Below are 13,794 nucleotides of genomic sequence, written 5' to 3'. Positions count from 1 at the left end.
GCAGCTGGGAGTGTGCTCCCCAGGGTGGGTAGACAAACACATGCTAGGTCTGCTGGAGCTAGAGTACTAAAAATAGCAGTGTAGCTGGAAGTAGCATGAGCAGCAACTTGGGCTAGCCACCCTAGTATGTAACCAAGGAGTCCAGGTGGGTTTGTCCTCAGGCAGCTAGCCCGAGCTGCTACCCATGCTACTCCCAGCCACACTGCTATTTTTCATGCACTACCTTGAGCGGAGTATCTGTCTACCTGGGAAGCACACTCCCAGCTGCAGTGCAGGTGAACCCTAAATCTTTTGACAGAGTTCCTTGGAAATAATGTTTATAAAGTTTTGGACTTAATTATGTTAATGAGGTGCTATCTTCACTTGAACATTTTCCTAACTTCTTTCAGTTCATAATTCCAAAACAGTCTGGCCCATACTCTACACATTTGTTTTCATCTCTTGGCTTTGTAAGACCTGATGCCATTGATTAACTTTGGAAAGTTAAAATTTACTTCCACCATTTAAGATCCTGATCCAAAACCCCTTGAAGTCAATGAGACTCTTTCTACTAACTTAACCGGCAATGTATCAGGACCTAAAAGGCATTTCCGCCCATTTTATGGGCTCCACAGAGTTAATAAATGTCCAGGATGCAGACAGCTATGATGCGGGGGGGGGGGGGGGGGTGGTGTGCGGGTAGCAGGCAGGAAACCACCTGGAGCGAATGAGGATGGTCTAGGAAGTAAAGAGGGTCCAAGTGATGGTTCAAGTGATTCCCACATATCCACGTTACATGCACCCAATCATCCACCAGACGCAACAAAGCCTTCACCATGAAGAAAGAAAATAGGTAGCTTAGAGCCATGAAGGGGTTAATGGAGAAGAGTCATTTGGTCGGAGAGTGTGTGCGAGTGAGAGAAAGGGTGGATTTTAGAGAGGGTGGATTTTTAGGAAGAAGCAGAGTCCATCCCTGTGCAGGTTACAAATTCTACCAAAGGTCCTTTCACTGAATTGTTCTTACATATTTTGTTTTTTGTTTTCATTTTAAGATCTAAGAAAATTAATAGGGAAACAAAATTATGAAGTATTTACAAACTTAATTCCAGTTTATCAATTACTTAAGGGGAACATCTGTGTGAGAATGCTGGAAATTCAAAGTTAAAGTTACACTGAGTAACTTTCTTGATACCTCGCAGGGTTACCCCTGGAGTCATGAAGCTTACACATCACCCTCTTGCTCAGGGCTGTGCCTAACTCCACAAGCTAGAGTGTAACGTTTTTTTATTTTATGAAGGGGGAAAGCAGCACTAACTACTACAATTAAATCAGAAAAATACAGAGGTTAGTGTAACACAGAGCCATGTTTGTCATGTTCTAAAATAATATTTTATATTTATGTTGTAATAATATTACAAAAAGAATGAAAGCAAAGAGGAAAGATAAAGCAGCCATAGAAAATGAAGGCAAGAGGATATGCACAACATATAACACCACTCAGAAGAAAATAATACAACTCAAGAATCAGAAAATTGTTGTTATTATACAGTCCAGCAGTGACATCAATGGATTTTAAAGAAAACTGCAATACCCACTTAGTTCGTCAATATCTGAAAAACCTTAAACTACATTTTAATTTTTATTTGGGAATATACTTCAATATGTTTTAATTAATTGTTATATGAAAGAGAAACCACTTTGGGGGGGAAACAAACTATGTCTATTCTGTGCAAAAAAGTTAGGTTTAACTAAAGAAGTGTTTTTTTAAATTATTTAGTTAAATTAATGCAAAACCCTGCATGAACACTCTTTCGTCATTTTAAATCTGGTTCATATTGATTTAGCATGTGTCAGTAAATGTACAGGCACAAGTTAAACAAATATAAATAGTTTTCAGCCAACACCCCCAAAAGTGTTTGGACCAGTTTAACTAAAATAATTTAAAAACTGATTTTAGTTAAACAAGTGCAACTTTTGTGGTGTAGACAAGGCATTAGTTCCCTCAACAATGCAAAATGCAACAATGCAAAATTTCACCAGATCCTACAACCCAAGCAAAAGCTCACTGAACTCAGTGGGAACTTTTCCTGCATAAAGAGTACAGGATCAAGCCTTTGGGATAAAATTTAAAAGGATAAAAAAGAAAGGAGTATCCATGAAAGAAGGGGATTCACAGGCATGGCACACATGAGATGAATGGGCTAGTCTGGATTAAAGGATACCCCCTGGAAACCCAAGCAGTGGAGGGGACATTTTCAGGACAAGAGTTCATAAGTTTTGCAGTATAGTAGGATTGAAAGCAGAGTCAGCTTAGATTCAGGAGAGTGAAATTGCAGACCAATATTTTAACGAGAAGCTTACATATTGGTTTATTTTAGAGAAGAGAAGAAAGATTTCACACAGTATTTCTACAAGGGGGAAATACTGAATATACTCCATAAATGTATGCAATAGCCTGGCTTATTTAAATCCGTGCACTAAAACTACATTTTCCCCACAGTACAATTCACCTGCAAATTAAAAAAATAACTGAGAGAGATAAGACTTCTATGGGCAAAGAGTTTCTTAAATTTTCTTTAAAATATAATAGTTTCAGTGATTTCTGTAAATAAAGAAAAGTGAAATAACTGAAAATTTGTCCCAGAACATTGATCAGAAATTCTTGTTTACTTATTTAAAATAGATAAAAACAGGCAAAGTATACATTTAATTGGGTCATGTTCTTACTCTTCTAGTACAGAAGTTTATCATTTCACTGGATGGACAAGCTGGAAGTATAAGCAATAAAAACTAAAATATTTGGGGCATGTTGCAGGTAAAGGTGTGTTTTTACAGCACACAGTCTCCCTTAAGATGACTGACTATTTATCATTCTTTGAAAAAGAGGACATGAAAAAACAATACTATGTGTGTGGCCTACATTACCTTCATCTAATGCGCTAAATAAAGTTTTTTTTAGAAAATCATGCAGTTTCTGAACCATTGATAATCTGACAATAACTATTTATTGAAGGTAAAATACTCATTGTCTGCAGTCACTATTTGTTTTAATATATAATCTTGCTAACCAAATGATCTTTAAGCCATGTAGATAAGCAATGGCATGCAGAGGGTCACTTAAATGCCAATTTGACTGTTTCATAAACTTAGGCATTCTTTCCCCATGAGTCTAGTCTCGGCTACTTAATTGAAAGTAATATCCATTTACAAACTTTAGGCCTGCCATAAAAAGGCTCTCTTCTGTGTCCAGCAAACCTTTCAGGGCCCTAAGCCCAACAAAAGCTAATAATTAAAGCTTTTTTTTTTTTTCACCTCAATAAAGAGTGAAGTGGAGGTGCAACTTAAGGTACACCAAAACAAACCTGGCCATAAAGATCTAATTGACAGGGAAGACTGTAAAATCAGAGAATCTCACTTGTCATGAAGTGAACAGGATCAGACAAATTAGTGCATAAACTGTACTTCTTTCTATATCTGCACACATGCTACAGAACGACATATGCCACCTATGACAACAGCAGAATAAATAGGAGCTGTCCTCAAATTACAGCTTCAACTAAAAACTGCTGAATAGAGCTGTGCGAATATCTGATTTTTTGGTTAGCTGAACCAAAACAAAAAACAAACAAAATTTTTTGTTTTGAGTCAACTCAAAACAAAAACTTTTTGGTGAACCAAAAACGTCTAAAAAATTTAGTGTTGAGTTGAGTGAAATGTTTCATTCGACCCAAAATAAATCATTTCATTTTGCTTGAGGGTTGTGGGGTTTTTTTTCCTTTTTAAAATAATTAAAATGCAGGTAAAATCTGAAATGAAAAATAATTTCCAACCAAAATATGAAGATGTGTTTTATTTCAAAAATATCGAAACAAAATATTTAGACTTTTTCTGAATTTGTGTTTAATATGGCAAATATGACATGAATGCAAGAAAGTTTCAGTCAATCTGAATCTACATTTATCTAAAATAAATTTCATCCAAAAAATTTCACCCGCCTCTACTGCTGAATCTGAAATAATAAGCACTGACTATAATACAAATACAAGTCAACGAATTCTTAGTACATAAGTAAAGAAGATGGCTTAAATCCGGAATTGTTTACATTACATTTGTAGTATTTTCCACTGTTTGTTTTTAAATATTTTAATTAGATTATGCTTGGGATTGTATGGACCAAGTTCTACCACAGCATAAGTGCCTCCAACTCCTGCTGAGTCAATGCCTGGGCTGAATTTGGCTCTACAGGTTTAAAAAGTTGTAACTGAAAACTATTTTAAGGAGATAAACAGAAAATTCAAACTACAGTTGATTCTGAGCTACAAAGTTTGAATCTGAACTTCCCCAAGGTTCTGGGTGTTCAGATTTAGGATTTCTAAATAGCCCTATGCCTACTCTAAACATGTACTATACTAATTTTTTCCAAGTATTTAAAATAACTGCAAAAATATTTCCATAATATTCACTTCATAACAATGAAATGTTCTAAAAGTTACTTGATCTCTGGATTCCATGTGGACAGCGAAGACAGTGATTGCTGTAGCTGGAGATCTTCTTCTAATAACTTTTGCTGAACTTCAAATGGTTTAGCCTTTATGATTGCTTCTCCTTTCACCTGTAGCATGTCTGAGGATATAGCCTAAAAAGCAATAAAACTGAAGGGTAAAAACAATGTTATGAGAAACTAAATATTATATGGATTTTTTTTATCCATGTTGAAGTACTCTGAACTCTGGCAATTCTACACTTCAGAGCAAACCATAGCACACAGTTAAGGTTGCTATAAATTAGAGTAGCCATAGTGACTGCTGTAACTTACTCCACTTGTTACATCAGCTCCAGGGGAAATCCAGAATCTGGCAGACACAAATTTGCCATGCTCCTTCCCAGGCTGCACTTTCTGAGAGTATGTCTACACTGAGGGCCGGTTAGGTTAACATAAGCTGCCTTATGTCAGTGTCTACACTTCAGACTTCCACCCACCAATGTAAGTGCCCTACTACACTGACTCCACCTTCACGAAAGGTGTAAGGCTTATGTCGGTGTAGTTAGGGCGACGCAGCTTACATCAGCTATCTTGTCAATTTCACCGTGGGGAACAGGGAGGAGAGAAACCCCAGGGAGCTTCCCTCCCACTCCTGGCTGGAAATGAAGGGGTGGGAAACCCCGGGTGGTTTCCCCAATTCCCTGCAGCGAACAGGGAGTTTGCGGGGGGGTGGGGAGCCTGCCAGGAGCCCAGGAGCCTATGAGGCAGCCAGGCTTCTGTCAGGGAGCTGCCAGCAGAGCTGAGAAATCCAGCTCTCAGCTCCCCACACTGCCCCTCTTAGGTTAGTGGAAGCGCTCCTGGGAGGACACGCACCACCAACCCCAGGAGAGTAGTGTTGACATGCACCACCACAATAATTACACAGTCAACCTAATATAGGTTGACTTAGGTTTGTAGTGCAGTCATACTCTGAGATTGGAAGTGTGCTTCCCGACCTGGGTAGACAAACATGTTAGCTCTGCTTGAGCTAGCGCACTACAAATAGCAGAGTATCTGGGGATTACATAGAATACGCATCCAAGGGGTTCAGGCAGGTTTGTACTCAGGAGTCTGGCCCAAGCTGCCTCAGCTATGCTGGCTATGCTGCTATTTTCAGCACAATAGCTCAAGCAGAGCTAGCGCATGCCAGTCTGCCCATGTGGGACCCACACTCCCAGCTGCAGTGTAGACATAGCCAGAGATGCACAACACGATCCACCTCTAAAACTATAATTAATCAGATATACAAATGTTACCTCTAAAGGAGATGTTACAGTTGTCTGTGATTCTTGTTTTCTCTCTACATCCTCTGAAATTTTAGGCACTGGAAAAGCTGGTTCATATAAGGATGGAATGTCTGAAGAAGACAACTTTAATTTATATTCCTCAGTTTCTACAGAAGTAGGCATATCCTCTGAAAGTGGAGATGAAGTTCCTGGTGCCTCAAAAGGAGTTGTTCCACTAAGTGATTCTTTGATCTAAGAAGGGGAAAACAGTTAAAATTTTATTTTTTGTAGACATGACATGTTCATACTTCTAATATGACTTTTCTGAAATATAGAATGTAAACACAAAATCTCAAAAGATCATTAAAATCTTAAAATTAATATTCAGAACAGCTCAAGGTATTTTAGCCATGAACATACCAATGATATCATGATGATTTTTTATGTACACAAGAAGGGAATTGGCGGGTTTAGGCTAAAAGTTCATGACTTCTCAGGAGTCTTCTTTTAGAGAGCTAGATTCCTTCAGAACAATTATTTTAAGAATCCATGTTCTTGTGCTGTTTTCTCACATTGCCCCTCACTATATGCTGACCGCAGAAGAAAAGTTGCAAAAGTCCTTACTAAAGCATTGATTAATGGTACTACAGACAATCAGGATTCTACTGAACTTCACTTAGATGCTTTCCCATGGAACGGAGGAAAGTGTAGAGAGGTAGTAGAGTCAAGAAACTGAAGAATGAAAGGAAAGAGGTAGCTAGCTAGTAAAACAGAGAAGAGAGGAACAATATCAAAATGGAGGAGGGGAAGAAAAAGACTCAAAAACCTTACTACGGATCCAAAAACTCATCTCCTCACTTACGTCCCTAGGACTTTCACAAGTCATCTTTGGTTCAATCCACTCAGCCAGTTACCCCTGGGGCCTGATCTTTGGCCTAGATATCAAGATAGAAGACATAACAACCCAGTCTCTGTCTTGGATAGACCATCACCTCATTAAAGTACTGGTCAGAGATCTTCCAGTGCCCAAGCAACCAGAAATACGAATTACCCTGATTCAGCCATGGATTCCAACAAATTACAAAGCCTGCTAAAGAATGAGAGCACTCCAGCCATAAGATCAGGAGCTGAGGACCTGGTGAATCACTACCATTCTACACTAGCTTCAACAACTAACATGTCTGCCCCCAAATGGCACCTTTCTTCCCATCACCCACAGATCTCCTTGGTTTTCTGACACCCTGAACCAGCTGAAGAGAGAAGAGCAGAAACTCAAGTGGTAATGGTGGGGGAGAAAGACTGATACTGACAAGATGAAACACAATGATTCCTCAAAGCTGAGGCTGTATAACAGGCCAAAAGAACTTTTCTTTCAGCCTGCACTGAGGCTGCCAAATCCTGCCTCAAGGAGCTATCAAGGGTAGTAAAGTGCTTTATCAATCCTGAATGCCCACAACCTGCATTAGAGCTGGGCCTCAAGCACCATAAAGAGCTATCATCTTGCTTCTCTGAAAAGATTAGACACATTCAGGAAGCCTTCTTAAACAGCCTGGATCCATGCTGCCTATACCCACTATCCAACTCTGCATTCCCAGAGTTCAGAACATTCCCTCATCAGAAAGTTCTGGACACCCTAAAGGAGTCTCAACCCAAAACTTGGGAATCTGACCCAGGCCCCTTCTGGCTTGTGAAACAGAATCAAAAACAACCATTGCCACTCCTGACCGAAACAGATAATATATCATTCAGAGAAGAATATACGAATGGCCACACTGAGTCCAACAAATGGTCCATCTAGCCCAGTATCCTGTCTTCCAACATTGGCCAGATGCTTCACAGGGAAAGAACAGAACAGAGCAATTTATCAAGAGATCCATCCCATCGTCCAGGGCCGGCTCCAGCCTTTTTTGCGGCCCCAAGCGGCAAAAAAAAAAGAAAAGAAAAAAAACCCTGATTGAGCTGCCACCGAAGTGCTACTGAAGTGGAAGGGAGAGAATGAAGGACTCGCCGCCAAATTGCCGCTGAAGACCCGGACGTGCCGCCCCAATAACTAACGGAGTGCCGCCCCTTTCTACTGGCCGCCCCAGGCACCTGCTTCCTTCGCTGGTGCCTGGAGCCAGCCCTGCCATCGTCCAGTCCCAGCTTCTGGCAGTTGGAGGTTTAGGAACACTCAGAGCATGGGGTTGCATCCCTGAACATATTGGCTAAAAGCCATTGATGGACCTATCCTCCAGGAACTTTCTAATTCTTTTTTGAACCCAGTTATACTTTTGGCCTTCACAACATCCCCTGGCGATGAGTTCCATGAGTTGACTGTGTGTTGTGTGAAAAAAATACTTCCTTCTACTAATTGTAAACCTGCTGCCTATTAATTTCATTGGGTGACCCCTGGTTCTTGTGTTATGGGAAGGGGTAAATAACACTTCCCTGTTCACTTTCTCCACACCATTCATGATTTTAGAGACTTCTATCATATCTCCCCTTCGTTGTCTCTTTTCTAAGCATAACAGTGCCAGTCTTTTTAATCTCCCCTCATAAGGAAGCTGTTCCATACCCTTAATCATTTTTGTTGCCCTTCTCTGTACTTTTTACTTTGCCAAGGGCTCTGTTCCTCTCCCCCCCGCATAGCAGGGCCCCACATTCTCTGCACCATGCCAAGGATACAGTCCCTCCCCCACCCTTTCCCCCTTCCCTCACACCAAGGTCCCCTCTTATCTGCACTACGCTAAGGGCTTTGTGTCTCTCTCCTCCCTCTGCCCCTGAAGTACCTTTCATTCCCCTAGACTGGGAGGGGTGGATGCCAGGTGGTGCTCTCTCCCCACACCTGGTTCAGGCTTTGAGGAGGCAAGACATTACAAAGCAAGGAAGAAAGATTTCTCTCTCTCCTTTCTCTCTGGCTGCCCCTACTGGCTGAGTACCTGCTCAACAGCTCCAACCAGAGAAAGTAATTGTTTCTCTTTTGTCATTCAGGGTGTCAACACGTTGAACTCTATTGGCAGAATGATCATAGGTATTATTATGCTGCATAGTATTAAACAGATGATAGCAACTCCAAGAGTCCCCCATTTTTCTTCTTTCAGTGTTCTGATTGCACCCAGAATCACCAGGATTCTGGCCACAGATGCCTAGAACATGCCCTGAAATTTGGGAAATGATCAGATTTGAAATTCAAAAGTTATTGTGTCACAGACAGACAGAGAAATGTCATCAAATTAACTATAAGGCCTTCACAAGCGCATGCAAAAATGGGTACCGGTTATATGGGCCTTTGGGCCCAGGCCCCACCAATATCCTGGGAGTGGATTGGAGCTGGCACCACTTAGAGGAAAAAGGCCCATACCAGAGCTCATGTTGTGCCAGAACACTGTGTAACAGTGTTCCAGCACTTTTTTGGGGAGCCAGAACATAGTCTGGTACTTCTGACTGAGCTCACTGCTCCAGAAGTAGAGATGGTGGCTCATTTAATGAGCCACCCTCACTCATTGGAACACAAGAGCTGGTCAGACCAAAGGTCCATCTAGCCCAGTATCCTGTCTTCCGACAGTGGCCAATACCAGGTGCCCCAGAGGGAATGAACAGAACAGGTAATCATCAAATGATCCATCCGCTGTTGCCCATTCCCAGCTTCTGGCAAACAGAGTCTAGGGACACCATCCCTGCTCATCCTCGCTAATAGCTGTTGATGGACCTATACTCCATGAATTTATCTAGTTCTTTTTTGAACCCTGTTATAGTCTCGGCCTTCACACCATCCTCAGGCAAAGAGTTCCAAAGGTTGACTGTGCGTTGTGTGAAGAAATACTTTCTTTTGTTTGGAAAATAAATAAAACTTCCTTATTTACTTTCTCCATACCAGTCATGATTTTATAGACCTCTATCATATCCACCCCAATCGTCTCTTTTCCAAGCTGAAAAGTACCAGTCTAATTAATCTCTCCTCATACAGAAGCCATTTCATACCCCTAATCATTTTGGTTGCCCTTTTCTGAACCTTTTCCAATTCCAATTCCAATATATCTATTTTGAGATGGGGCAACCATATCTGCACACAGTATTCAAGATGTAGGCATACCATGGATTTATATAGAGGCAATATGATATTTTCTGTCTTATTATCTATCCCTTTCTTAACGATTCCTAATATTCTGTTCGCTTTTTAACTGCCGTTGCACATTGAGTGGATGTTTTCAGAGAACTATCCACAATGACTCCAAGATCCCTTTCTTGCGTGGTAACAGCTAAATTAGACCCCATCATTGTATATGTATAGTTGGGATTATGTTTTCCAATGTGCATTACTTTGCATTTATCAACATTAAATTTCATCTGCCATTTTGTTGCCCAGTCACCCAATTTTGCGAGCTCCCTTTGTAGCTCTTGGCAGTCTTCTTTGGACTTAACTATCTTGAGTAGTTTTGTATCATCTGCAAATTTTGCCACCTCACTATTTACACCTTTTTCCAGATCATTTATGAATAAGTTGAATAGTACTGGTCCCAGTACAGACGCTGGGGGCACCATTATTTACTTCTCTCCATTCTGAAAACTACCCTTTCTACCCTTTGCTTCCTATCTTTAAACCAATTATCGATCCATGAGAGGACCTTCTCTCTTATCCCATGACAGCTTATTTTGCTTAAAAGCCTTTGGTGAGGGACTTTGTCAAAGGCTTTCTGAAAATCTCAGTACACTATATCCACTGGATCCCCCTTGTCCATATGTTTGTTGACCCCCTCAAAGAATTCTAGTAGATTAGCGAGGCATGATTTCCCGTTACAAAAAACATGTTTACTCTTCCCCAACAAATTATGTTCATCTATGTCTCTGACAATTCTGTTCTTTACTATAGTTTCAACCAGCTTGTCCAGTACTGAAGTCAGGGTTTCTGACCTGTAATTGCTGAGTAGGGATCCAAATCCTGGGGATGCTCCTGGGTTCCTCTGGAGACTGCCCAGGTGACTGAGCTTCCATCTCTCCTTCCAGAGCGGGAAGCCAGGTCTGGAGACTCCCCAGGGGTCTTCCCAGGTTACCAAGCCACCATCCTTCCACTTAGGAAGGAACAATCAGTTGTACACATACAAAATGGGAAATGACTGCCTAAGAAGGAGTACTCTGGAGAGGGATCTAGGGGTCATAGTGGACCACAAGCTAAATAGGAGTCAAAAGTGTAACACTGTTGCAAAAAAAAAAAGCACACATTATTCTGAGCTGTATTAGCAGCAGTGTTGTAAGCAAGACATGAGAAATAATTCTTCCGCTTTATTCTGCACTGATTAGGCCTCAACTGGACTATTTTGTCTAGTTCTGGGTGCCACTTTTCAGGAAAGACGTGGATAAATTAGAGAAAGTCCAGAGAAGAGCAACACATATGATGAAAGGTCTAGAAAACTTGACCTCTGAGGGAAAATTGAAAAAAATGGGTTTGTTTAGTCTGAAGAAGAGAAGACTGGGAGGGGACATGATAACAGTTTTCAAGGACCTAAAAGGTTGTTACAAGGAGGAGAGAAAAAAAAATGTTCTCTTTAACATCTGAGATTAGCACAAGAAACAATGGTCTTAAATTGCAGCAAAAGCAGTTTAGGTTGGACATTAGGAAAAACTTTCTAACTGTCAGGGTGGTTAAGCACTGGAATAAATTGCCTAGGGAGGTTGTCATTAGAGATTTTAAAGAGCAAATTAGACACAAACCTGTCAGGGATGGTCTAGATAATACTAACTCCTGCCTTGAGTGCAGGGGAATGGACTAGAAGACCTCTCAAGTCCCTTCCAGTCCTAAGATTCTATGACCTCTCCTAATGGAGTGGGAAGCCAGGCCAAGGGTTCCCCCTGGGTTGTGCTCAGGTTACTGAGCTGCCATCTCTCCTTCTGGAGCAGGGATGCAGGTCCAGAAGTTATCTTCCAATTTTATGCCCACCTGGGAGGCTCCACCCTCCCCCAGACACCCAAATATAAGGGACTCTGTCCTTTACTCCCCTTTGCTCTCTGACCCCTACCAAAAATTTTTACAAATCTAGGGCCTGTACTGGAAAATATTCTTTTTTGCCTTCAGAATACACATAACAATTGTAAAGCCACACTAATTTTTTAAACCAATATTACAGAGGGGACTTAAATAAGGTTTTTTTTATAGTACCTGTCTGTAACCTAAACTATGGAAATTCTACTACCCCTCCAGAATAGTGTTGAACTTCACCTGTTTCAGTTGCTGAAAATCTATTGATAGCTCTTTTTAGCTTGAGATGTATTTTGTGCTGAGACTGGAAATTTTCTAACGATAACTTCCTTTCTGCTTGGAGCATCTCCCACAATTCTGAACATTTGACATCTAAAATATTCTCTCTGCAGCTCACAGAGGTGGATCAGTATTTTGGTGCCATATGGTCTGACCACACCCACTCTGCTCCCACATGCTGCCAGATGAGTTATTCCCATGCTGTAAAACTTGCATAACACCATTATCAACAAATATTCCAGAGATAAGTAAATAACTAATACATTAGAACAAGGAAGACTGTCATATGGTAATGGTTCCACCTAATATCTAACCCTTTGTTCTTGAGCCATCCAGGGTGGATAGAACTGTGGGAGATGCTACTAGCCGAAAGGAAATTATCATTAAGAAATTTTCCATTCTGAAGCCCAGTTTCTCCCACAATTCTCAATGACTGAGAAGTAGCGAGCAGCAAGTAGGAAGGGTTATGAGACAAAAGTTTAGTAGGAAAAAAGTATCCCCCTTTTTATGAGGTCATGCAAAAGTTTGTATTATTTATAGGCTACTTCCTGCAGCACCTTCCTGCCAAAGAAGGCCTCTGGAGAAGACAGAAGGTCCACCTTTATGTGAATAATAAAGTTGTTAGCTGTAGACCAAGTGGCTGCTTTGAAAATTTCTGAAGTGCACACACCTGTTCTTTCTGCCCATGATGCTCCTAAAGATCCCGTGTAGTGTGCCTTGATCCCTTCTAAGACATGAACCTCTGATTTCAAGGATTCTACAATACATAGACTAATCCACCTAGCAGTGGAGGACTTGGAATTTCGCATGAAAGGACATGAATAGGGAACCTGATCCTCCCATGGATTCTGCATGCCTGAGATGGATTTTTCAACACTCTTCTGATATCTAAGGTATGCCATGCCTATTCAGTTGTATCTTGTGGTTTTGGACATAAAGGAAGCACAATTGCTTTAGAAGTGTGGAAGGAGGAATTTACTTTAGGAAGAAAGGATTCTAGTATTCTGAGCACCAGTTTGTCCTCATGGAACACATAGTAAGGCTCCTGTATAGATAAGGCTGCCAGCTCTTACACATGCCTCGTGAATGTGACAGCTACTAAGAAGAAAGTCTTAATGGATTATTTTTTAAAAAAGTAACACTGAAGTCAAACACTGAAAGGGATAGCTTGGCTGGGCCCTCAAAACTAGTGGAAGGTCCCATTTTGGGAAGAGTGGCCTGACTAACTGACTGCTCAAAAGAATCTGGCTACCTGTGGATTGTCTGCCAGGCAGCCCAAGGATCCTGCAAATAGTATGCTAGTAAGAGCAGACAGCTGATGTGCACTGGTATAGGGCTAATCTGTCTATACCTTCTTGTAGAAAGTCCAAAACAGTTGGAATTCCTGAATTTCTGGGATTTGCATTGTGCTCTTGGCACCAGTTGACGACTCTGGACCAGATAGAAGAGTACGCTTTTAGTGTTGATACCCTCGTAGATTAAAGCAATATCTTAATAACAGTGGAGGACAGACCAAGACCTTTTAGTACTTCCCTTTCAATAGCCAGGCTATTAGGTGAGCTGTTTAAGATCCAGATGAAGGAGAGGATCTTGCCAGAGAAGGTCCGGTCTCCATGAAACCTGGAGTGGGAGCTTTCATGTCAGCTCTATCAGGTCTGAGAACCAAGGTCTCTTCAGCAAATGGGGAATTATCAGTATTACCTCTCATGTGCTCATTTTATTTTCTGGATCACCTTCTGCAGTAGAGGAAAGGGTAAAACACATAAAATAGGCCCTGTGGCCAACTGTGTGATAAGGCACTGTTCCCATGGCTCTGGGGTCTGCCTTGTATGCAA

The 13,794-nt window shown here is 41.1% G+C and overlaps 1 protein-coding gene across 1 annotated transcript in view; it reads right to left on the bottom strand.

The window, feature by feature from the left end:
- The window catches only part of TTC6 (tetratricopeptide repeat domain 6), a 132,963-nt gene that overhangs the window by 105,965 nt on the left and 13,204 nt on the right, over positions 1–13,794 (bottom strand). The window contains exons 4-5 of the mRNA XM_084629936.1: positions 5,758–5,979; positions 4,473–4,615 (exon numbers count right to left, since the gene is read on the bottom strand). Coding sequence (XP_084486062.1) covers positions 4,473–4,615; positions 5,758–5,979 — 365 coding nt within the window. The remainder of the gene's footprint in view (positions 1–4,472; positions 4,616–5,757; positions 5,980–13,794) is intronic.

Source organism: Lepidochelys olivacea (assembly GCF_965140295.1).
Source record: "Lepidochelys olivacea isolate rLepOli2 genome assembly, chromosome: 6".
In the NCBI taxonomy this organism is placed as follows: Eukaryota; Metazoa; Chordata; order Testudines; family Cheloniidae; genus Lepidochelys; species Lepidochelys olivacea.
This window is presented reverse-complemented; position numbering and strand designations above follow the sequence as displayed.